Source organism: Perissodus microlepis, chromosome 17 (genome assembly GCF_051167445.1).
Source record: "Perissodus microlepis isolate ML-2025 ecotype Zambia chromosome 17, ASM5116744v1, whole genome shotgun sequence".
NCBI lineage: Eukaryota > Metazoa > Chordata > Actinopteri > Cichliformes > Cichlidae > Perissodus > Perissodus microlepis.
The window spans coordinates 6,914,436-6,938,802 of record NC_140477.1 but is presented as its reverse complement, the minus strand read 5'-3'; the positions used below and the strand labels follow the sequence as shown (position 1 = coordinate 6,938,802).

General features: G+C 40.6%; 1 protein-coding gene across 4 annotated transcripts in view; it reads left to right on the top strand.

The window, feature by feature from the left end:
* dock4b (dedicator of cytokinesis 4b) overlaps positions 1-22,573 on the top strand; it is a 135,686-nt gene extending 113,113 nt beyond the window's left edge. For 2 of the 4 annotated variants that reach the window (XM_084910345.1, XM_084910343.1), the window contains 11 exons: positions 2,415-2,498; positions 2,616-2,735; positions 3,091-3,212; positions 3,861-3,878; positions 4,128-4,239; positions 5,600-5,681; positions 6,916-7,025; positions 10,046-10,118; positions 13,418-13,534; positions 14,291-14,352; positions 20,089-22,573. In XM_084910345.1, the coding sequence (XP_084766471.1) occupies positions 2,415-2,498; positions 2,616-2,735; positions 3,091-3,212; positions 3,861-3,878; positions 4,128-4,239; positions 5,600-5,681; positions 6,916-7,025; positions 10,046-10,118; positions 13,418-13,534; positions 14,291-14,352; positions 20,089-20,544 (1,356 nt within the window). In that variant the 3' untranslated portion in view covers positions 20,545-22,573. The remainder of the gene's footprint in view (positions 1-2,414; positions 2,499-2,615; positions 2,736-3,090; positions 3,213-3,860; positions 3,879-4,127; positions 4,240-5,599; positions 5,682-6,915; positions 7,026-10,045; positions 10,119-13,417; positions 13,535-14,290; positions 14,353-20,088) is intronic. The other 2 variants (XM_084910344.1, XM_084910346.1) reach the window with 2 other exon arrangements.
* The last annotated feature ends 1,794 nt before the right edge of the window (positions 22,574-24,367 follow it).

Genomic DNA, 24,367 nt, shown 5'->3' with positions numbered 1-24,367 from the left:
TACCAGATTAATAAAGTGCAAAAATCTTCCTAGTCATATCATCCAATCACACAAACTTATAGTATTTATATGATGAAGTGGTAACAGATTGGTATGGAAAGTTGAAATATGGGCAATCTCATCGAGAGCTCCATTTACTGCTGCTTTTTTAAATGCTCCTTGAGTGGAGACACTTTAACCATTAGGAGCTCAATTCAAAAGAAAGAAGACTAGAAAAGAAGAAATAAAGATTTTTTTTTTGTTCTTCACAAATTGAGTGGACTCGGCTGCCTTCTCTGTGTCGCATAGCAACCGCTGTGACAATGCATGTGTGTTCTGTGGAACAAATACTGTATGTGTGTGCTTGTGAGTGAAGCGCATGTCCTCAGTACAAGTACCCTATTAAGGGTTGTAGGACGCCGATAAGAGCCCAAAAATAAGCATTTTAGAAGTTCTTTTTATCTTTGCTGCCACTATTTTGCTGAAAACAAAAAAAATCTGTATAAAATGTTGCAACTTACAAAATATTTCCTCCCGTTTTACACATTGTTTACAAGGTTAGGTAAATATTGATATGCATAGAGATGTTGTTTCTCTGGGTAAACACTGACCAGCGTCTCCTTCAAATCTTTTGTAATTTATATTTTTACATAAATAACAGAATGTGATCATACCACATGAGCCTGACACAGATTTGACCTTTTTTGTTTTGTTTTTTAATTTTTTTTCCTGCAGCAGACACATTGGCACCAATATCAGCAGCTCATTTTTCTTGGCAGAATATATCATGCGGTGCCCCACAGACTGCATCTATAAATCTATTAATTTACCCGCGTAATGCCGATTGACAGCTGTGGAGGTTTGCTCGGCTCCAAATGAAGGAGAAATTGTCGTTATTAATATTCAGATTTATTGCTGCAGTTTGAGTTGAAACCCTTGAGGGGGAATGCTGTCTGATTTATTCCCCCCCACCCCTCAGCATTCCGTCTCTAATTGGACTTTTCTAATGATTAACTGAGCCACTCCACGGTGAGGTCTCGCTCCCTGTAGCCCGACGAGAAATTTCCATCATTTGTAGAAAATTATTGATTATTTTTTGATGCCGTTTTTGGGGGTCTTGTATAGAATTTCCTGGTGAAACTCAGTACTTCTCTCTTTGAGCGTCCCACCTCACCATAGAGTAATAATGTTTATGCAATAAGATTTTTTTTTTCTGTTTCACAGTTTAATAAGAGGGAATATTATATCCACCACATACTAATTTATGCCATCTTGATAAAGATCTGAGGATGCCTGTCTGGAATAATAAGGTTCCTTATTTTATTGAAGTTTCATAGTCTGCAAGCTGCATGCATCCTTTGATAGACATCTATGTGTGTGTTTGGAAGTGCGTATGTCTGAAGCAGCCTTCAGCTTCTCTTCTCTTAAGTGTCTCGTTGGAGATAGACAGCTGTGTCCTTGAGAGAGGAGCCGTGCTGATCTTTTTAGTGAACTCCTCCTTACTTTTCAGTCTCGTTTTTTTTGTGTGTGTATGTGTGTGTGTGAGTGTGCGGCAGATTCATAAGCAGATTGTGAGGTGGGTCTTTTCATCGGTTCTCCCTCGCTTTGTGTACTCTGATGCAGATTGAAAGGGATTTAACATAATCTGTAGACAGACTGCAAGTGTTGATGGCATTGCAAACAGGAAAGATCTTTTAATGTATGAAAGTGACAACCCCCCCCCCCCCAAAAAAAAAAAAAACAAAAAACAAAAAATAAAACAGCCCAAAAACCAAAAAAAACCCCAGATATCATCATTCAAAGCAGACCGGGGCATTTTTCATCTTATCAGTTTCTCCTTTGAGTCTTTTTCTTTCTTTTTTTTTTTTCTTTTCTTTTCTTTTTTTTTTTTTTTTTTTGAAGGCAGTGTCTGGGAAAGTGAATAGCAAGCACAGTCTGCAAGCCAAAATGAAGAAGGATGATGTTTCTAAAGAGACACGATCTCTAGCAGAGCACAATGACACGAATGAAAGTGATATAAAAGGGGCTTTTAAAATCGCAGACCAAATTGGCTCTTAAATCAAAGCAAAATCAATGCTTTGATTTCACTAACATCCATTTGGCACTGTATTTTTCGCCTTCTATTTTTAGCCACTATGTACTTTAATTCTGCCCACTGAACCTGATATTAATATTGCAACACAAATTTGCCAGACAGGACTTTTCAACCCTGCATTTTAGTAGGATATGATTTTTTTTTTTTAACTCAAATTTTTCTCAGTTTTTGTGAACATTTTAAATGGAAAGTACTCAACAAATAGTTGTGTGGACACTAATTCGCTGTGTCAGGCAGGCTGCAATTCAGGTAGCACTGCTGTGGAGAGAAAAAAAAAAGCCCGCTGCTTCAGCTCCCAGGGCATACATAACAGATGTTCTGCATTTTTGCTTCTGTGCAGGCCTTTTTCGTGAAGGACTACATTATGAATCACCCCGAGGACGGAGAGAAGATCGGGCGACTGAGAGAGCTCATGTTCGAGCAGGTTGGAAACATCACTTGAGCTCATGATGTCTTTTTAAATGCAAAGACAAGATGAATCATTTTTATCACCTAAATTTGACTTTCAGTTATTGTGCACTTTTTTCTGTTTGTCCTGCAGGCACATATATTGGAGTATGGCCTCGCGGTGCATGAGAAGTTTGTTCCTCAAGATATGAGACCCCTGCACAAGAAGTTAGTGGACCAGTTCCATCTCATGAAGTCCAGTCTAGGCATACAGGTAGGCATCAACTTTAAAGAAAGCTAAACAGAGGTTCATTTACCTAATGAATGTCATTCATGTGTAAGGATGATTAAAGCTGTCTAACATGTGTTCCTTTATTTTCCTCAAATTACTTATCAGAGTCTTCAAGCCTTAATAGAAACAAACAGTGAATGTGACAATAGAAACTGACTGCTGTGCTAAGAATTCTGAGTAAATGACCCCTTTATTCTTCTAAAGGGAAAAACCACCCCTCATTAAACAAACTGCCCTCATCTACATGTTGTGTGTTTTATTTACATACCTCACGCTGGCACAAGGAAGCAATTAATCATGTGCACTTTCTCCCCCTCCCAATTTAAAAAAACCCCAGGAGTTTCCAGCGTATGTGCGTGCGAGCCCGGTGCACTTCACCAACGGAAGCCCGCGGACGTGCAGGAACTCCGTGCCCAGCATCATTAGCCCAGATGGCGGCAGAGGAGTTGCCAGGCGGAGGTGACGGCTCTTTTCTTAATTTCCGTAGCTTTACGCGTATGTCTCTGTCTTTCTCAGCTAATTAAATTAACAAGTGAGGAAAACGTATTGCTTTTCAATGTCAATTACTTCTCTGGTTTATTATGCCAAGTCACCCAAAAAGATCTTTAACTTCCATCTCTGGAGTGCATAAAATTTCTCCTTCATATTCTGTCACCTTCCTTTACTCGGTCTATAAGCGCTGCCCTTCAATGCAGACCTTTGTTTGCATCTTACTTTCTTTTTTTTTCTTTTTGTCTCCATCTCACCTCGAACGTCATGCTCTCTGCCTTTTCTCGCTTCCTCCTTCAGTTCTTTACTGGCATAGCTCAGTACAATAGGTGTGGGTGGCTGGCTGGCACCCACAGGGATGTTTTCTGTGTGGCTGCTGTCGGGCCAGCAGGCAGACTGTGTGTGTGTGTGTGTGCGTGTATGCGTGTGTTTTGATGTGTTCAGTGACCCTGCCACTTCGTCTACCTGCGACATTCTGCCTCCAGAGTCTGATCCCGCGGGGCACAGCCACACACAAGAAAGATGGAGACGCACACATCACCTCAATCTCCCTGTGACATTTCGTATTTTTGCTTGTTGAGTTCTGATTTCTTTTTTCCTTTTTTTTCTATTTTCCAGTTTCCAACGAAGAACCAGGTCACATCTCTTTCTTGTGCCTTTTGGCAGCATGATGGAATGCTGTGATTGATGAATCAGTTGCCTTCTAATCTGGTATTTTCTGTTTCTCTGTTTGTCTATTTTTTTTTCTTTTTATTGGCCTTACTGCTGCTGAATCTTTGGTGAGTGAACCACTTTTAAATCTAATCATGTATAATAGTATGAAACTTCACCCTTTTGTATTGTAAACCATCATAACCCTCTCTCTTTCGCCTTTAGCCTCTTCAGCTACCCTGCGGTGAACCGTTACTCCTCGTCCTCTCTGTCATCTCAAGCCTCCAATGAAGTCAGTAACATCACAGGGCAATCGGAGAGCTCGGATGAAGTCTTCAACATGCAGGTAGTCTCCCTTTGTGCCTATGCCTACACGCCCACACAAAGGCACTTAACCTAGTAGATTGAGTCTATATCCCAGCATTTGCCCCTTCAGATTTCACTTGCAATGCTTTTTAATCCACTCTCACTCTATTTCACTGCTATTTCTCCTCTGACCCTTTTTCTCTCTATCTTCCACTCTTGCTCGTGTGAAACGCAGTCTGTCCGTGCAAATTGTCATGATTATATCAAATAAGGACATAGTGCTTTGTGTGGGCCCGTCCGGGGAGCCCCGCTGGAGTCTAATCTAAACTAGATTTGGCCAATTCAGAAAGCTGCCGACAACTCCTGGCAGGCTGTCTCCCGCACCTGGCAGGCTTCGAATAACAGGAAGAGGGGAAAACATGGGAGGAAAAAAAAATGTTGTCAGGGATGTGACTGAAGCTATTACAAAGAGTTAGTTTGTGCTTCTTTTTTTCTTAAGTTTACAGAGCAGGTAGAATTTAGTAAAAGTTGGACGAATCATAATTTAGAAATATATGGTTTTAGTTTTTTAATTGATTGAAAATGGCCGTCACTATCTTGTTTCAGTCAGATGTTACTATATTTAGTTAGCAAGGTGTATCCACACACTGCAAAAGAGCATCACACATGTAAATGCAAATTAATGCTATGTAACAAACCAATAAATAATAAAAGAACGGGTTCTTAGAGCACGGTTTTCAAACATAAGGCCCGAGAGCCAGAGCTGACCTGCCAGAGATTCCAATCCGACCGACTGGACATCTTTGAAAAAGGGGAAAGAGGGCATAAACTTTAGACTTCATAAGTTTTACAGCTTTTCCTACTGATAAGCAAACAACTAGCAGTAAAGCAGCCTGTGTCATCACATACTGAGTAAACAAAGTGGCCACATCTCCAGTAATGCATACTTTTAAGCCTTAATAAAATTTAAACAGATGAGTTAGCAAAACTGCCACAGCCTTTTCTGTGCTAGACAGCAACTATACAAATTTTTCAAGTGAAGCTGGGCATTTTAACATCGCCATCTATGGGACTGAGTGTCTTTTGAAAGCCACCTCAAGTGGGCAGTTGAGGAAGTGCACTTTAATGATAACTTCTTTATTCCACTGTTGCTTAGTACTGTTTTTTTTTTTTTTTTTTTTTTACTTACTGAGAAAAAGGTAAATGTTACAGACAAAACTTATAATAGATGCTCAGCTTTGCACAAACTAGATTAGAAACCAAGCATGTCCAGTACAAGCCAACCAAACTGGGATTTTGTTTTGGTAGATGTATATTGTATTAATTATAAATTTTCATGATATTCTGCAGTTTGATGGTGGTATTGATGTACTCATCATTTTTGTTTTTTCCACCTGCAGCCCAGCCCATCTACCTCGAGCCTCAGCTCCAACCATTCTGCCTCGCCCAACGTCACCAGCTCAGCCCCATCCAGTGCCAGAGGTGAGTCTGGCACTCAGAAACACCACTTATTGTACAAAAACTATACACAATAGGCTTTTAGCTGATATTTCAATCCACACAGAGGAAGCAGACAGAGATTCAGCTGGACAGTCTGAACCTTTGACCTTTCACTGACACAATGTTCTCTCAATCCACCGCAGCATCCTGTCTGGTGAGGTTCGAGAGGTTAGATGACGGCTAGGGATAAATGCGGAGGAGGTTGACAGGGGGAAGAAAAGAGAACAATGAGGAGGGAGCATTGGATAGTGCGAGACTGAAAAATAGAAGGAATACAAAATGAGCCCAGAAAAAAAAAAAAAAAAAAGAAAGAGAGAAAGAAAGAAAAGAAAAAAAAGAAATGAAAAGAGCTGAGAGAAATGCTGTTGAAAGAAACATGGAGCTAGTGAAAATGCAAGAGAGAGTAAGAGATCATTATAGCTGAGTATCCCTCTTGGACTTCAGCACAATCTCCTGTCCAGGCCGGTGTCATCCAAGCCTCCTCTGCGGTGCATTTTGAATGTCTAATGCCTTCTCTTGCTCTCATCTCAATGTGTTCTGCTTGATCCCCGTCATAAAAAGTAAGAATATATGAAGACGTTTATGGAAGCGTACACACTCCCCTTTGGCAAGGTGCTGACAGCGGCCGACGCCCTTATAAAAGTGCCCTCTGTCTACCCATAAAGCATGTTGAGAATTATTGCTGCTGTGGTGTTATCTGAATAAGAGCCAACGATGGGCATTTCATGCTCGTATGATAGCCTTCCAAGTGCTGTAACATTCACTAATGGATCAGCATCCATACAATGGCTCCAGCAGCTGAGGAGAAGTGCTGTGAAAAAAACCCAGAAACGTACCAACATGTGTGTGGGGGCGGGCTTTTGTGTTCATCTCCGTTGGCGTGATACATATGTTATATTGTCGAACTCTAGCACATGTCTCTGTTGTGATTGTCCAGTGTAACAGAGGAGGTGAGGAAGTGAGGAGGGTGTGTGTGTTAATGTGTGTGTGTAGGAGTGGCCAAGCCATTTATCATGTTGTGGAAGTAGTGAGGCTGAAAGAATGGTGGAGAGGCTTGGGGGGAGAAAGAGAGATTGGCCTTTCCTGATTGCCAGTGTTTGCGGGTAATAGCCTAACACCTTGCTGTCGTTTGGTCCCTTATCCGTTTGTGTATTTACTTGTGTGTGTGCGTCTGTGTGTCTGTTACCGCTCTAATGTCTCATACCATCCATTCTAGGATCCCCTCAGATGGCAGAGAAACACAAGCATTCCAGAGAAAATGCCTGTCTGTCTCCACGAGAGAGACCGGTCAGTGCCATCTTCCCCAACCCCCTCGATCCTGCACAGGTCAGCACACACAATTATTTGCACTTATAAATACGGCATTCAAATATGCCTTTTATAGCTATAGTGCATATGTCATAATACCTCGTGTTCCCTGTTACAATGCGTTTCAAGTGTTATGTTCAATTTGAAGTACACCTCAGTGACTGTTAACAAGCGAGCATAGAGACACTGGAGTTGTGAACTGTTTTCCGCTTTGTATTGCATGAAGGTGTCTACTTGTCAGTTCAGCCTGTTTGCACAAAATAATAAATGACTAATCCCATCCCTTTTTGCAAAGGGTCTAGCTCTCATAAGCAGTGTATTAGGTTGTTTTAGAAAAAAGAAATGGTAACGCAAGAAGATACATTACATAACTTTGTTTTTCAAAGTTATGTAAAAGCATTGTTTTGTATTTAGTGCCTTTTGTATCCTTTTCCATACTTCTTTGTATCAACTGATAGGGCGTAACGCTCTGATCACTGGCACGTGAAGTGAATAACACTGATTATCTCTTCATCATGGCACCTGTTAGGAAAATAGGCAAGTGTAAGGGAGTTTGAGTGAGTTTAACAGAGGCCATGTTGTGATGTTAGATGAGTGGGTCAGAGCATCTCCTAAACTGTAGCTCTTGTTGGGTGTTCCTGATCTGCAGTGGTAAGTGTCTATTAAAAATGGTAAAAGAAAAAACAGTGGGTAACCCACGACAGGGTCATGGGTGCTCAAGTTTCACTGATGCACATGGGGAGTGAAGGCTAACCTGTGTGGTCTGATCTAAAAGACAAGCTGATAGAAGGGTGTCAGAATACACAACAGTGGGCACATGAGCATTAGAAGTGGACCACGGAACAATGGAAGAAGGTGGTCTGGTTGGATGGCTGCCTGCATGTGTGTCGCTTATCTTGGGAACACCTGGCACCAGGATGCACTATGAGAAAAAGACAAGGTGGTGGAGGCTGTGTGATGCTTTGGTCAACGTTCTGCTGGGAAACTTTGGGTCTTGCCATCCATGGGGATGTTACTTTGACATGTACCACCTCCATAAGCATTGCTACAGACCCTGTAGATCATTTTATGGAAGCAGTATTCCCTGATTGCTGTGGCCTCTTTCAGTAGGATAAGGCACATTGCCACAAAGCAAAAATGGTTGAGGACTGGTTTGAGGAGCACAACGAGTTTGTTGTCCAATCAAGCATCTGTGTGATGTGCTGGACAAACAATTCGGTTCCATGGAGGCTCCACCTCACAGCTTACTACTTAAAAGATCTGTTTGTAACATCTCGGCGCAGATACCACAGCATACCTTCAGGGGTCTAGTGGAGTCCATGCCTTAATAGGTAAGGGCAAAGGCAGGGACCAACATAATATTGAGCAGGTGATCACAGTGTTATCCCAGATTGTTGTATATACTATTACAGTGGTAGATACTTATATTAAACTTGGAGTAGGTATCAAGTAATGAGGTTGGCACATTTATAAAAGTAAGCGAGAGATAGCTACAGAGTTACAGGGGAGGAGATTAAGGCTTGGGTCTGAAAGTGAAGGTTCCCAACCTCACAGTGTTAACTTGAAAAACATGAACATCCAGCATGAAGTATCTGAAAAAATAAGTTTAGGTTCATAAAGTCAACGGCGCCACTGTGTACTTACATGACAACTAGGCTGCAGTGCCGATGGGGGAATTTTTCGGCAAGAGGCATCCAGCCACCGAGCTTGAAATCCCGTTTCATGCGCCACTAACAGCGGGCAAAAGCTGAGGATTACAGCGGTGAGAAAACCGATAACATAATCTACTGGAGCTTATATCACTCCGCTCTTGAATTCTGTGTCAGTTTTTTGGTTGAATTCAGCAGCTATGGTGCTGTTTTTCATTCCCGAACACTGTGAAGCACTGCAGGGTTGACCACTGCTACCTAACTTAATAGACACCACACTCAAAACTGGTGGTTTTGGCTGAAGTGAGTGTGCTATTTATTTATTTTTTCTTAGGAGGGTAATGAATGGAGGAATAGTCATTTTTCTTTCAGTTGTGGCCCTTACAGATGGTTCTTTTGCTATTAGTCCTGCTCATGGCACAACCTGTCATCCAAGTGTGTGGCTGCCTGATTTTAACAAAAAAGGCAAAGAAGAAGCAGGGTCTATATTTGTCCAGCACTGCAGCCACACGTAAGGTGCATACTGGGGCAGAAAACAAGGTCACCTTTGCAATGTACAATATATTTCAATGAGTGACTGCCAAAAAAAAAGAAAAGGCTTCCGGATGAGGGCACACGCCGTGAGGCTATTCGTAGCATAGAAGTGCAGTTTTTCAAGAGCTGCTGATGTTACTCATGTTTTATTAAAGTCAAACAGTCCAGCTCGCTTTTTTCCTGTTAGCAAGAAAGATAAAATAAATAAAAATCCTTTACAGCCAACTAATGCTACAACAACAACAAGAGCCGACACGAACGCTATGATATTGCAGCTTCTTTTCTCGATGAAGGACAGACTGTAACACAATCACACACTCCATCTGCAGTGACAAAGCCACGATAAGAGAAAAATAATGTTTGCCTTTCAAGGCCATTCATCTCTTGCGGTCAGTGCCTGTCACTGTTCACCTGTTTTTCTTCCCCCTGTTTGTGTTGAGTCATTTGAAGTTTGGAGGTATTGATGTTAGGGAGGCGAACAATTATTTCCAACCTGACAGCAATGAAAGACTCGCTATTAGCTGCTAATGGAATATTGATTATTAGAGACATTGATCGCTTGTATCATTTACTGTAATTAGAGCAAGAGACTAAGAATAAGGTACCTTATTTATACGTTTTCTTTTTTGGGGGGGTATGGAAAGGTGCGGAGAGGCATCACCCACTTCTGCAAAATCCAAATCTCTGCTATGAAGGTCACGCACAGCAGCCTTTCTTTGTGACTTTTCTTCTTTTATCCCGTTCTGTTAAATTTGTCCCAATGCTTTTAGCTTTTCAGGTCAGTGATTCTGTTACAAATACAATTCTGTGCAGTATGTGCTAGACAATAATTTGGACAACTTCTTCCTTGTGCAGAGAGCCCCTGCTCATCAGATAGGTGATACCACTTTACCGAGGAGTGACCCCAACCTCTCAGCGCCAGATAAAGGTAAAAATACTTTGTTTAACATATTTCTTATGTCCTTCAAGTGTTCCCTCTCCTTCCAGGGAAACGATGCTATCTCACGTAGTCGCTCTTTTGCATTAAACACATTTTTTTGATGCTCTGTTTCTTATTGTTGATTCAGAAATGGTTTATTTCTGATTCTATGGTTGCCCTGAGATGCAACGCAACAAAAATTAAAACGGGGCATTTTAGAAAACACAACAACAGCTGAAAACAGCTAAATGTTCTTCACTTTATGATTCTGTCCTTTCAAACTAAGCTTTATTATAATGCAGGAGCAGGTAATGGGTAATGTACCCATTAACTAACTAACTAGGCAGCTCATTCTTTCTCTTAACAAAACCTTCTTTAAAGAGACAGATTTAAGGGCCAACTTGAAAGAAAGGCAGATATGAAATATAAAAGTGAGGTCAGAGGTCAAAGGTGACATGATATTTGGATGCAAACGATAATGTGACATTTAGAATTCCCATATACCGCTATCATTTAACCTTGAAGACAAGGTCAGAGTTCCAAACTAATGTAATATTTAGAATCCCTATATATCATTCCCTATACGCCTATATGCTGTCAATACAAACAATGGCAGTATGAAACATAGCTTTAAATAGCTCTATATAGCATTATTGTCACAGATCAATAATATGGGAGGTCATATATAATAATATAAGGAGAGGGCAGAGGTCAAATGTGATGTAATTGATAAGATTTTTGTCAATTTTCAACCAATTAACCATTAAATTGACCTCAAAGACCTCAGTGGATGTAAACCAAATTTTAATGGATCGTTAATGTGACCTCACTCTCCCCCACTACAAAGTTTTATCGGGATTCATTCAAAACGTTTTTGCGCTATTTCGTTGACAGACAGAATTGCACACAGACAAACAATCGCAAACAGAAAATATTGGCGGAGGTAACGAAAAACTGTCCCCGCGATTTCCGTGCCTTTGTTTTTTGGAAACATCTCTGTGCTGTCTGAAATTTAGTGATTTCTAAAATCTTGCTTGTGTTTTACAAAATGTTGTGTTTTTTTGTTCTTGTTGTGTTTGCACCCCAGCGCTACCGTACATTTCCCACATCCAGTTCCCAGCGCTTGCCCATTAAGCACAAACCCCAATCACACACACACACACACAAAAAGCTCTCTTCATTGATGCTTATGCTACTGTACAGAGTAGCATTTTATCTGTCCAGACATGCGGTATGTGTGTGTCACAGTTTGGCCACAGATTGACTGAAGGCATTTTTATTTGTTTCCACACAACTGCTTCTGGCCTCGGGATACAAACACACACATAAACACTCACATACACACAGACTAGATTATAGCTTTTTCTAATCCATCATTCTGAAAGAGTGAAAAAAACAGCAGGTACTATCCCTACAGTACTGATGGACACATGTGACATTACTGTACGAGTGCATATGGATTAGTTCGGCCCACTCGTTGTGATTTAGCTCAGCGCAGATAAAGGGAGATGCACATGTCTTGTATTTTCTGGGTATACCTTCCATTTGAGGTAGAATGTTAACAGCCTCAATTGTAATTTCAAAATACTTAAACAGTTATTGCCGTTTCTTGCAGCAAAACAAAAAAGAACAACTCTCAGAGCAGTTCCTTTATATAATTATTGAGGATTTGCGGAAAAGACACCTTAAAAAAAGAGTAAAGAGCGTGGATGCGGTAGCTTCCTTGTGACTCGCGCACAAACGCACACCTTTCCATGTGATTCAGCTGTGATCTGTAAATAATGCAGCGAGAGATGCACAATATGGTGTCGAGACACCTACAGGCACATAACGTAGTAAAAGGTGTTAGAATTAACACGAAACCTGCGAGTGAACAAGTGGCATTATCTGCGATGAACCTTTATTTCTGACTCTGGAAAGTGTTGTTTATAATATAAAATTCGCTGTAAAACATGACAGAGGAATATTGTTTTGCTTTATTTTTTTGTTAAAGGGCTGCTCAGTAGTTGAGTCCAGAGTTGAGTTGAGGCCTACCACAACTTTCGAAACTGTGACCTAAGTACTCACTCACTGCGCTCTGTCAATACCGACAGCAAAAACCCAGTTTGTACTGGCAAAATGCCTTAGTAAATCTGCCCCAAGGTTACCCTTTAATGCAAAGTTAGTGAATGATCTAACTCAAATACCTCCAGACATTAAAGAAGAACTCTCTGTTTGCATTCTGACCCCAGATGACAAATTCAGAGTGCACAACTCAGTAAATGTTGAGCAAGCATGCTCCTGGTTGTGTTTCTAAACATTGCCCAAGCTGCTTTCAGACTAGGGCTATGGGGACTATTTCATTGAAGATTTCTCTTTGGTGTCTGGGTTGAAGACATGATTTTTCAACATGAAGTTTGAGTCACTTTGATACAGCAAGTATCAAGTTAGAGGTGCATGGTGAAATCACAGATGGACGTGTGCAAGTGGTCAGGAGAGGATCTAAAAATAACAGGAGCCCTGCAAGCGGTCTAGATGTGACTAAAGCAGATATATTTCATTCTGATAAGGTTTTTGCTTTTTAGGCTAAGATTTCAAACATTTTTGATGCCAACATGTGCAATCAGCACAATCACAATTGTACAGGACGCACCAGAAATTATCACTAGATTGCATTTGGTCAATTGAAGACAGTGAAGCTTTCAAAAGGCTGGAGGTAATTCAGTGTGGCAACAAAAGAAGGCCAGACCCCAGAAAAAGTGGCAATGCCATTTTGAAGCTGGTTGGCCACAAGCTCCTTAAAACAGAACACTAGAAAAACAACAACCAGAGTTCAAAACACAGCTTTTTTGGATTATTTTAGACCAATCAAAAACTCTGAAAAAAATTGCCTAATCAGGACTTGTTATGAGCAACAACCCTTGCAAATGTCATGAGTCTCTCATGGAGGATTTGCTAAATCCTGAAGTATGTGGCATCACATTTTTCCATCCCCCGTAGAAATGATGAGGAGTGAATTCTGTCATGTGTAATAATCCAAACTGTTCTATTTTGGCAGATGGAAGTCATGTTGCATCTGATCACTCATCACAAGCAGCTGATTGATAATATCTTCTTTTAGGATCTTTAAATGGTTGAAATTGTCTCTGTGCTCTAAACTCAGCAAACACTTTGCAGTTTAACTTGTGGTAGTCATCAGATCGCACTCAATATGTTGTCAACAATCATACCATCCATTTAAAATGTGCAACATTTCACTGTGTTCTCATGTTATCCTGTGTAACCCATACCTTGTCATGTGATATGTCGTGTTTTTGTGTACTCTAAAGTGAGGCCCGCTCCCAGTAGTTGGAGCCTAGACAGTGTCAAAGAGGGTATGCCACACTCCTCTGACTCTGGTGGCAGAATGCTATGCCCTCCTGTACCTCCTAGGCCACCGTACTCAGGTAAAAGGAAAAAAAAAAGCTGATCCAAGAAAGTGCTCCAGTGACGAATGGTACTAATTTTCCAGTCTGACTTTTGACACCCGGTGCTTACACCGCTTTTTCTTACTAAAGCATTTCCCATCTGAGGCACTGTTTCCTGTCCTTCTGCTCTTACAGTGGCAGCAGCATTTCCTTCACTAACAGTCTTCAGTTGCTGATATTTCCCTCTGTAAGATGTTTGGTTCACGTGTGAACAAGTGTGGAACTCTCTGTGGAATTTCTAGATGGCTGAAGTTAATGCCAATTAAAATTCCAGTCAATTCCGAGTTTCTTGTTTTTTTTTCGTTTTTTCTTTCTTTCAATCCCCTTGACAAATGCATGTCATTACATTTCAACAACAGTTTCCCCCCCACCAACAGCTCAAACTCTCTTTTAGTTACTTACTTATTTAAAGATGCACCCGTGTTGACTTATTCCCTGGTGTTTCCTGATGTATTGCACTGCCCAGCAGCATAATAAGCAGATGGAGTGTTTTTCTTTTTCTGCCCTCTCTGCATAGTGCAGTAACAGCTGTTGGATGTAAAAACAGCTTAAGGCAGTCCAAAGGACCTGCAGCACATCAGCACTTATTTTGACTCATTGACGCTTTAAGCCACTGCCCCCTCTTTGCTCCAAGTGTGTATGTTTGCGTGACTCATGCTGTGTCATCCTTGTGAATGGAAGAAAACACTTCTCTAATTTTTATTTTACCTCTCTTTCCTCTCTCTCATCTGCCAGGCTCCTCGGCTAAAAACATGAGGTCACAGTCTCCTGTTCCCACATCGAGATCACCGCAAAAGGTTAGTTCCTTTTTTTTCCTTTTCTTTTTTACGTTTCGCCTTACTTTGCTGAGACAGCCTGACCCTGCTTAAGCTGGTCATAGTGTTAACAACTACTGTAGCTGAAACTCAATAGGGCAGGATAAGACACACCTAAACACCGGATTACAGTATTCGACGGTCAGAGAGGAGCACAAACCTAACAGAGGCTTTCCGCTACAACAAACTTAACAACCCATTCAGACGAAAACACTTTACGACTGTCCAGGGTTTAAGAAAAAATGCTCTGAAAGCAAAATTTCCACAAATACCAATCTTGTTTTTTTTTGGGTTTTTTTAGATTTTATTTCTTCCTATTTTTATTTGTTTGGACAAATGTTTTCTTGCACAATAATACAAGAAGGTGACATAAGGTTTTAGGAAGTACAGTCACGTGAATTATCAATTTTCAGTGCGTAACAAATTTATTAGACCAACCCCCAGTTTATGGTTTTTAAATCCACCTCTGTTCACATTTTTAATCAAAGTGATACTTTGAACACTAAAATATGACATTTTTTTATCCATCAAATTTTAAATTGAGTGTTTTACCAAAAAAAAAAGCAGAAAAAATAGGAAAGCGCATTAATTTTTGATTAGAATGCCAAATTGCAGTTATTTACTTAGATTCCTTAACCAAAATAAATAGTTTAATGGTTGAATGTTACGCTTGATTAATATCTGACTCCTCGGAGAACTTGAGTGGGATAGCTCAAATTTGTAAAAATAGGAATTCAGTTTGTTATTTGCCCAATAAATAAAAATGTCATTTTTAACTTTAAACATGTTTTTGACAGATTTTGAAAATATTTGTGTTTTGTTTTTATGACAGGGAAGGTCTAAGAAATTTGTTAACCATTGTACTTAATAACTTTTAGTATTTGATACTCCAGAATTATTCATACCCTTTCTTAGTATACAGTTCCGATTATTCCTCCAAATACTTCTTGTAGATGATCACATTGTTCCTGTCACCACAGGGGTTTTAGCCAACTTCTCTTTAACCACCTTCTCCAGGTCTTTAATGTTTTTTTGAGTTTGTTGGCATGAACATGGTTGTTAGTTCTTGCTGCCCTAGAGCAGGTCTTTTGGAAAACTCCTTCGTATTTTTGTTGAGAAGCTTTATATACTGGTCCTGTTTCACGATTCTACTCACTTTTGCAAGGTTTCCAGGCCCATTTGTTGAAAAACCATGGGACCATGAACTGACAGTGTTTCTACCAACTGCCTTCAGTTTATAGCTCCCAGAAATGCTCTAGAAATCGACATCGCTTAGTTTTTTTGCCTGTAGAGAAATCCGGAGCACAGTCTGGGTGTGCGAAAATATCTGTGCTGTCAACGACAATTTCCTTGATACTGAAGAAATGAGAGGTATTAATAATATTGGACAGAAAAAAGTAAAAATGAAAGTATTGGTATTGGTTTTATTGTTATGCTAATGATGTGAAATAAAAATGTATCTGGATTGTTCCATCTCAGCTATAATTCTTTTATCATAAGCAAAATCTCACCAACTGAGTTTTTATGTACAAGAGAATTTAAAAAGACTAGATTTTTTTTTTTAGGTGGATGGATCATTTGGGGCATAACTGTACGAATGCAATAATATTAGCTGCAAAAATACCTGTGTCCATGCCTTTCAGTCCCAAGGCTTACACTTAGTAAATCCCAACAGTAGCTTTTTAACACCAAGAGGTTTTTTTTTTAAAAAAATATTTTTTTCCCCGCTGGCACAGACTGTTTGTAAAGCTGTCCCTTAATCTGCTCACTGTAAACACCGACTGAGCCCAACTGGGAAAGACCCGGTCCGACTGAGCTTCATCTGTCAGCAAGTTGAAATCATATTCATAATCAGCCTGACAGACGTTTAGCAGCAGCCTCGAGATCTTTTTCCTGTAATGGTATCCTCTAGCTAACCAGCTGCAGGGTCTTTATTCTACTCTGTGTCAGCCATGAGACTGGGGGAGCTTTGCATTACTGTTCAGTGAAACCATTAACAGCTCCAGCACTGTTAATGGTTTTCATGTAGTTTCATGTAAGTTTTTGTAGCTTTCATGTCACACATGTCCCAAAGTGTCCAAAAAAAATGGGACTGGCTTGAGGGCATACAGTGTATTAAGTAAGTCTACACCTGGTAGAAACCAACTGTTATACTCTGAGTTAGAATTCAAGCTCTAGGACGATGTCACCGTGCGTGCTCGTCAAAAATAGGCAAAACCAGATGGAGTGATCTGTCAGTGAATTTAAAAGGAACACCGACTAATATGACAAGTTACTCTAAATATGTAACAAATTATCTCTCCTACATAAAAATACTACATACTTGAGAATAACTACAATTTTTCCATTGTTCATTAAATCTTTGTTGTTTAAAACTATTTTGGAGCTGTGGGAGCGTCCATGTTTTTGCGCACACAATGCATTCTGGGACGATGACATGTATTGGTTGTCGGCAGTATTGACGCTTTCGTTCAGCTAACCTGTTTTGTTTTTTATGGTGTAGCAACGGTATTAATTAACTCGCCTATTAATGACCTGGTTACAACTTGGTAGACCAGCACTATACTGGTCATGGAGGCTAACAAAGGACCAAAGAACATCTGGATTAAGACCTACAGCTTCAAAGTTTTGGTGCACTGTGAATCATGGAGAATGTAAAAATAACAATATCGTAATTTCACTGTATAATAAAAATTTTAATTCTATTAATGTCTTTAGCATGCGGTTATGTGATACCATGGATAGCTGCTGCTATAAAATTGAGCTCTTTACAACAAGCACTCTCAGTCACCGTCGCCGTTGCCATTGGCAAGCAGTTGCCACATAGACACCAGTAGTTTTCCCCCACTTTCGCGTCCTTGTGTGACTGATAGTTTAGATTAGGATGAAAACAAAGTACTGATTGACTCTTTTCAAAATGTGCTTAAATGGAAAACATTTGGCGTATTTTAATACCACATTATTATTGAAAGCACAGTACATATTTTAGCGCAAACATGTCTTAATAGCCGGGATTTCTTTTAAATTTCAAAGCCTGAACCCTATTTGTTGTGTCTGTTTTTCCTTTACTATTAAAGTGACGAGACCTCTTTGTGCTGCAGTGAATGTTCCCCTCAACATCTTGACTGGAATGTTTTGAAAGAAGGTTTTTTTGTTTGTTTTTTTTATTGTCTCTGACCCCAAAGTTTATCTATAGATAAACCTCACTTTGTTTTTAAGCTTGGATTTATTGATGATCATCTTAATACCAGTCTGCAAATGCAGAAAAAATCTGGGAAAGGTTAACTAAGCAGTGAGGGAGCTCTTAATGAGAGTAAAAAGTTGTTTTGAAAAGCTGTCTAGTCTTCTGCTAGCTGCTATCTTATTTGTCACAAGCGGGAGTGCTGAGCTCCCAGCGTCGTCACAGGTGTGATGTCTCCTCACATGTGACAACTGCCACGTATGTGGCTGTTTGTGTGCGTTTCCCACCACTTGTGTATGAAACAGAAAGAGAGAGAGCGAGACACTGGATACCAAAGTGTGAGTGACAGCTTGGCGCTCAGCATGCTCTGTCAATCAGATTTGTGTGTGGCAAAGTGTGTTGGCACGTTTGTTTGCGTGCGTGCTCGATGTGGCGATAGAAGAAGCCTGTAGCGAAGTACCGAGTGCCCATCACAGCACAGCTTGAGATGGATCCTCTGTGGACCTCCAGCGGGCCCCATTATCTGGCACATGAGCGCACCCATGCCAAACGCACACATCAGTCAGTGCAGCCAGAGGCCTATTACCAGACCACAAACCCCAGGACTGCAGTGAACCTGCAGAAAACACATGGTGCAAGTCTGACAGGGCTGCACTTACTCATCTCCAGAGGTGGAAAACTGGGTCAGGAGTTTAAAGTACTTGTCAGGATTGTATTAAATATACAGATTTTATCATGCTCGGACAAATGTGAAAAGGCTTGTGCAGTCGTGCATGTCAAATACATCTCTTTGTGCATGCCCCTGTGGCAGGAACAATGCAACCTTACTGATCAACTGTATACTCCACTAGATCCAATTATTTTCAGCAGATATAATGGCAGCGTGGTGTAATTGCTTAGAAAAACATTTTGATGAGTGATCGGATTTTTGTTGGAGGGAAGTGCAGCATATTGTGTTTTTTCGTCTCGGTGCACAGGCCCAGTTGATGGAGTGAAGAAAACTTGTCCTCTCATTCTGTTCACTGACTACATTTTTAAGGTTATTCATTGTTGCCACACAGCTGTGTTAGCACACGTGTTTTAGCCAGCGTAGTGGGGGGGGGGTCAACAGGTTAAGTGGTTATCACAAGCGACTCATGATAATTAAGACAAAACTTATATGACATATATCATTTACAAAATATTTTTGTCATGCACTTAAGGTTTTGTTCATTTGGGAGGGAAACATAACCCCAGCATGGAGGTTATTTCATGGTGATGGTAATTGACATGGGAAAAAAAAGCGTTGAGTGTGCTTATTTTGTGTTATTTAATATTGGTTATTAGAAAGTGTTACTAGATGAATTATCAGTTATACTTGGGATGAAGATCCTCAAAAATATCACTATATATATTCTTTTTTGGGTTTTTTTATTGTTATACTTTTTCATTTCCTCTTCAGTAATACTCTGCTTCCAGGCTCCGTAATTCAAATTAAATTTAAAAAAAGAAGAAAAAAAAACTACTGAAGTTGAAGGTGGTCAGTTTTTTTTTTTTTTGGTTTTTTTTTTTGATTTATAAAAAACAAAAACAAAAACCCAATCTACTGTTTGTCTGTTATTATATTTTAGTTGCCCAGTTAATTGTTTACCAAAAGAAATTTCACACAATATCACAAAATCTTATCAGTTTTCTTGTGTGACTTTTTTCTTCCAGAGGTGACTTTCCTTTCAAAAGGGTGTTTTTTGTGTGTTTGTTTGTTTTTTAATTTAGGAACTGCTTAAATGCCAAGTTCTTTCACATCAGACAAAGAAACAGAGCGAATCTTTGTAATTAATAATCTGGCGAACAGCTAATATTTTGATATCCTTATTAAAAAAGTCTAGTAAAAGTAAAATAATGCTTGTTTTCACTCTGATTACAAGTTTCACAACAGCTTCACCTCTTATTCTGTCTGTAGCTATTCTGATGTCAGTCATTGTGGGTTTAGTGTACGCAAACATTTAAGATCATTTTCTGTTTATTAGGAGTTATAGGAATGGGAACTTCCCATCTGCTCCCCAGATTGCCTATGGTGTACCTCAAGGATCCATTATAGGGCTTATACAGTCATGTGGAGAAGAAAGTATGCCTTATTGAAGTTGTGTTTTATGTGTCGGGTCAGAATTCAAAACTCTTCTGGGCCTTAGAAGGTCTTAAAAATAGGTACATACAAATCCCAAAAAGTTGATTCTTTTCATGTGGGTGTAGTGTTTTCAGGTGAACAGAATGAACTTTTTGGGACTTGGATGATTGAGTATGCATCAAGACAGGCAAATACAAACTTTTGATGAATAGCAACAAATGACATATTGCATTTTTCGTAATACTATTTTCCCTATAATCTCTAAACCAGTTCGATTTTTATTTTTGTACAAAAACACAGATACTAAAGATTGATTTGATTTGGTAGTAGTATCACTGTTGTTGATGATATCCATGTCCTGTACTGGAAAAGCTCTTTCTCTGTGCAGTGAACTACAGTATTTTTAAATAAAGTCTCCTATTCTTCAATCTAGACCACAGTGCCACCTTTCACCCCTTCGCCCACTGAGTGCCAATCTGCCAGTCTGGTCTCCAACTCCCCAGTCCTGTCCGGCAGCTACAGCAGCGGCATATCCTCCCTCAGTCGCTGTAGTGTGTCCGAAGCTTCAGGAACCGAGCTCCCCACAGGTGACCATCCGCCCCACCAACTGCCTCCACCTACCACCTTGCCAAACTCTGTCTCCAGTAGCTCGGACGAGCCCATCCGCAGAGAGAACAAGACACCGCCACCCTACAGCGTGTACGAGAGGAACAACCCCCGCAGGCCCGTGCCGCTTCCCCACAGTCTCTCCATTCCCCCACAGACGGACCCCCCAGCCCTGCCGCCCAAACCTCACCAGCTCCGCACAGGCAGCATGAAGTTGGATGGAACCGCCGACCCTCGAGTCCCCAGACCGAGGCCTCTGCCCAGGAAGGTGTCTCAGCTATAGGTGCTGGTTACAGAGCACACGAAAGGAGATGGTGGGAAGAAAAAAAACTGGCATATTTTGCACTTTTCTACATGGCACTCACTTTTTTTTAGAGACATTCAATTTGGCATTCCTGACCTACACTCCAATAAAAGACACAAGCCTACACATTAACAGGCAGTCTAGAAACTGAAAAGCTGGCAGATAAAGTTTCTTTTGTATTTACTAGAGGGCATTGCATTGACTTTGACTTGGTCGTTCTGCACTTTTAACTCTAGTACATACTATTGTATGTACTAGAGTTAAAAGTGCAGAACGACCAAGTCAAAAGTCAATGCAACGCTCACCACAGTCAGTTGTAACACCACACGTTTACCGAACACTCTAGAAAAACACAGTTTTGATAGATGTAATAATCTCAAATATATGTATATTGGTATATATGAGAATTGTTTTGCCTTAAGTATTGGAAACAGAGTCTTTTATCTGTGAGTCTTGCACGTTTTTTTTCCCCCTTAACAGCTCAGTATATTTGTATACTGTACGGCTAAAAAAAAAGGTGCTAGAGGCCTCGAGTATGCATTTCATTGAAGTGTAGTAGACAACGGTGTGTTCTTATTTTCATATCTACATAAGCAATGGTACAAAAACCTCAAACTTTGAACTGATACTAACAAAAATGTATGGAATTTAAAAGATCTAATACCTGTGTTGTTGATTTTACAAATTTGACCGCAGTTGTGATCTTATATTCGTTATTAATATGCAGTAATACAGAAACTGGCAAATGCAACTTTGGCACAATAATGAGAGCAGTTTTACTTCATGTGGTCACATTCAATTTGAAATCTCAGCAGACTTTTAGTGTGATTTGAAATCTAAAGAAACCACTCTGCTGCCATTCTTTCTTCTGAAATTCGAACATTTTTAAATCAGCGACTTGCTAAAATTACCCATAGTGACAAGAAGAGTCTGGACCAAACACATAGGTAAAGGTAGGTGCAGTTTCTAACGCAAACTGGAATTTTTACAATGCCTATTGCCGTTAACGTGAACACATCCTATTCCTCCTGCATGATGTATATGACAACAGGGAGGGGGGGAGGGGATCGAGTAATGTGCCAAAGGAAACTGAACAATGTGCTGTCGAGAACCTTTTTCTTTTTCTTTTTTTAAACTGGGACCTGGAATCAAGAAAATAGGAGAAGCTCAGCTGAAAAAGGGTCTCTTTTTCCCTGTTTTCCTGACAAATAATAAACTTTACCCCAAAATCTAAATTAATCTTTAACCTACTGATAAGACGAAACTTTCGAAAAGCACAAACAATAGCTTGTCGTCCGCATTATGACCTGTACTGTTATTCTAAAGTCTTTATTTGACAAAGCAGTAATTGGAGCAGATTTTCACAGTCAGCAGTGACCTTAAAACACATGAGGAATGATGTTGTGTTGGGAAAATATTTACAAGCTAATCACTGACAAATATTTGTACAGTTGACGTCTACTTTCTGTTTAATTAAAAAGAGGACGTGAGTTGACTTCTCAGCACAACCACATCGCATTGCTGCAGTGAAGTAAATGTTCTGTGGCAGGCAAATCTCACACTGTTTTGTAAAATGGAGACATTTTTTTTGGCATAATATATTAATAAAATCAATCCTGTGCAAAATGTTTTTGGCTGGGGGGCGGGACTGGGTAGCTTTGGTATTGTTTGGATATGTTTCATTTTTTGTACGGTTGATTTACTTTTTGATTTGTTGTGAATTATTTGAGATTAAATATTCACATTAATCAGCACTTGAGAACCTGTAAATTAAATGAGATTAATGTAAGTATGCCAAATATAAAATTTGTGTATTACAATTAATGTAAATATTGTGTTTTTAACAAAATGTAGCTATAACAATTTACAGCTTTGAATGTAATGTTGAAGCAGCAAATTATTATTATAAATGTTCAAACTTTTATGGTTTTGTGAGTGTAGAAAAACTGAGGTCATGCATAATGACTCCTAACTCATTTACAAGTTCAATAAACTGCCATATGTCATATATTTGAGTGATTTCTACATTATGAAACCTTGTGGATGTACAACACTGTGCAAAAGCTACCAATCATTTCTGTATATTTTGCAAGCAAAATGGGAAATGGGTGCAGGGGTTTACTAAAACATGTACAAACATATATAGAAACATATATAGAAATGCATATATAAAAAAAATTTAAAAATTTCCCACTCGCCCCTGTGGGCGGTCAATCCTTCAAGCTCGGGTCCTCTACCAGAGGCCTGGGAGCTTGAGGGTCCTGCGCAGTATCTTAGCTGTTCCTAGGACTGTGCTCTTCTGGACAGAGATCTCTGATGTTGTTCCCGGGATCTGCTGGAGCCACTCGCCTAGCTTGGGAGTCACTGCACCTAGTGCTCCGATTACCACTGGGACCACCGTCACCTTCACCCTCCACATCTTCTCGAGCTCTTCTCTGAGCCCTTGGTATTTCTCGAGCTTCTCGTGTTCCTTCTTCCTGATGTTGCTGTCATTCGGAACTGCTACATCCATCACTACGGCCATCTTCTTCTGTTTGTCTACCACCACTATGTCCAGTTGGTTAGCCACCACCATTTTGTCCGTCTGTATCTGGAAGTCCCACAGGATCTTAGCTCGGTCATTCTCCATCACCCTTGGGGGCATCTCCCATTTTGACCTCGGGACTTCCAGGTTATACTCGGCACAGATGTTCCTGTACACTATGCCGGCCACTTGGTTATGGCGTTCCATGTATGCCTTACCTGCTAGCATCTTGCACCCTGCTGTTATGTGCTGGATTGTCTCAGGGGCATCTTTACAGAGCCTGCACCTGGGGTCTTGCCTGGTGTGATAGACCCCAGCCCCTATGGATCTTGTACTCAGAGCTTGTTCTTGTGCTGCCATGATTAGTGCTTCCGTGCTGTCTTTCAGTCCAGCTTTGTCCAGCCACTGGTAGGATTTCTGGATATCAGCTACCGTCTCTATCTGCCGGTGGTATATACCGTGCAGGGGCCTGTCCTTCCATGATGGTTCCTCGTGTCCCTCCTCTTTCTTGGGTTTCTGCTGCCTGAGGCATTCACTGAGCACTCGGTCAGTTGGGGCCATCTTCCCAATGTATTCTTGGATGTTCGTTGTCTCATCCTGGACTGTGGTGCTGACACTCACCAGTCCCCGGCCCCCTTCCTTCCGCTTAGCGTACAGCCTCAGGGTGCTGGACTTGGGGTAAAACCCTCCATGCATGGTAAGGAGCTTTCTTATCTTTATGTCAGTGGCTTCTATCTCCTCCTTTGGCCAACTTATTATACCAGCTGGGTACCTGATCACGGGCAGGGCGTAGGTGTTGATGGCCCGGATCTTGTTCTTACCGTTCAGCTGACTCCTCAGGACTTGCCTGACCCTCTGCAGGTACTTGGTGGTTGCAGCTTTCCTAGCTGCCTCTTCATGGTTCCCATTCGCCTGCGGGATCCCCAGGTACTTGTAACTGTCCTCTATGTCTGCAATGTTGCCTTCTGGTAGCTCGATCCCCTCAGTTCTGACTACCTTCCCTCTCTTTGTTATCATCCGACTACACTTCTGCAGCCCGCATGACATCCCGATGTCATTGCTGTATATCCTGGTAGTGTGGATCAGTGAATCAATGTCTCGTTCACTCTTGGCATACAGCTTGATGTCATCCATGTACAGGAGGTGGCTGACAACTGCTCCGTTCCGTAGTCGGTATCCGTAACCAGTCTTGTCAATGATCTCACTGAGGGGGTTCAGGCCTGTGCAGAACAGCAGTGGGGACAGAGCATCTCCTTGGTAGATCCCGCACTTCATGGT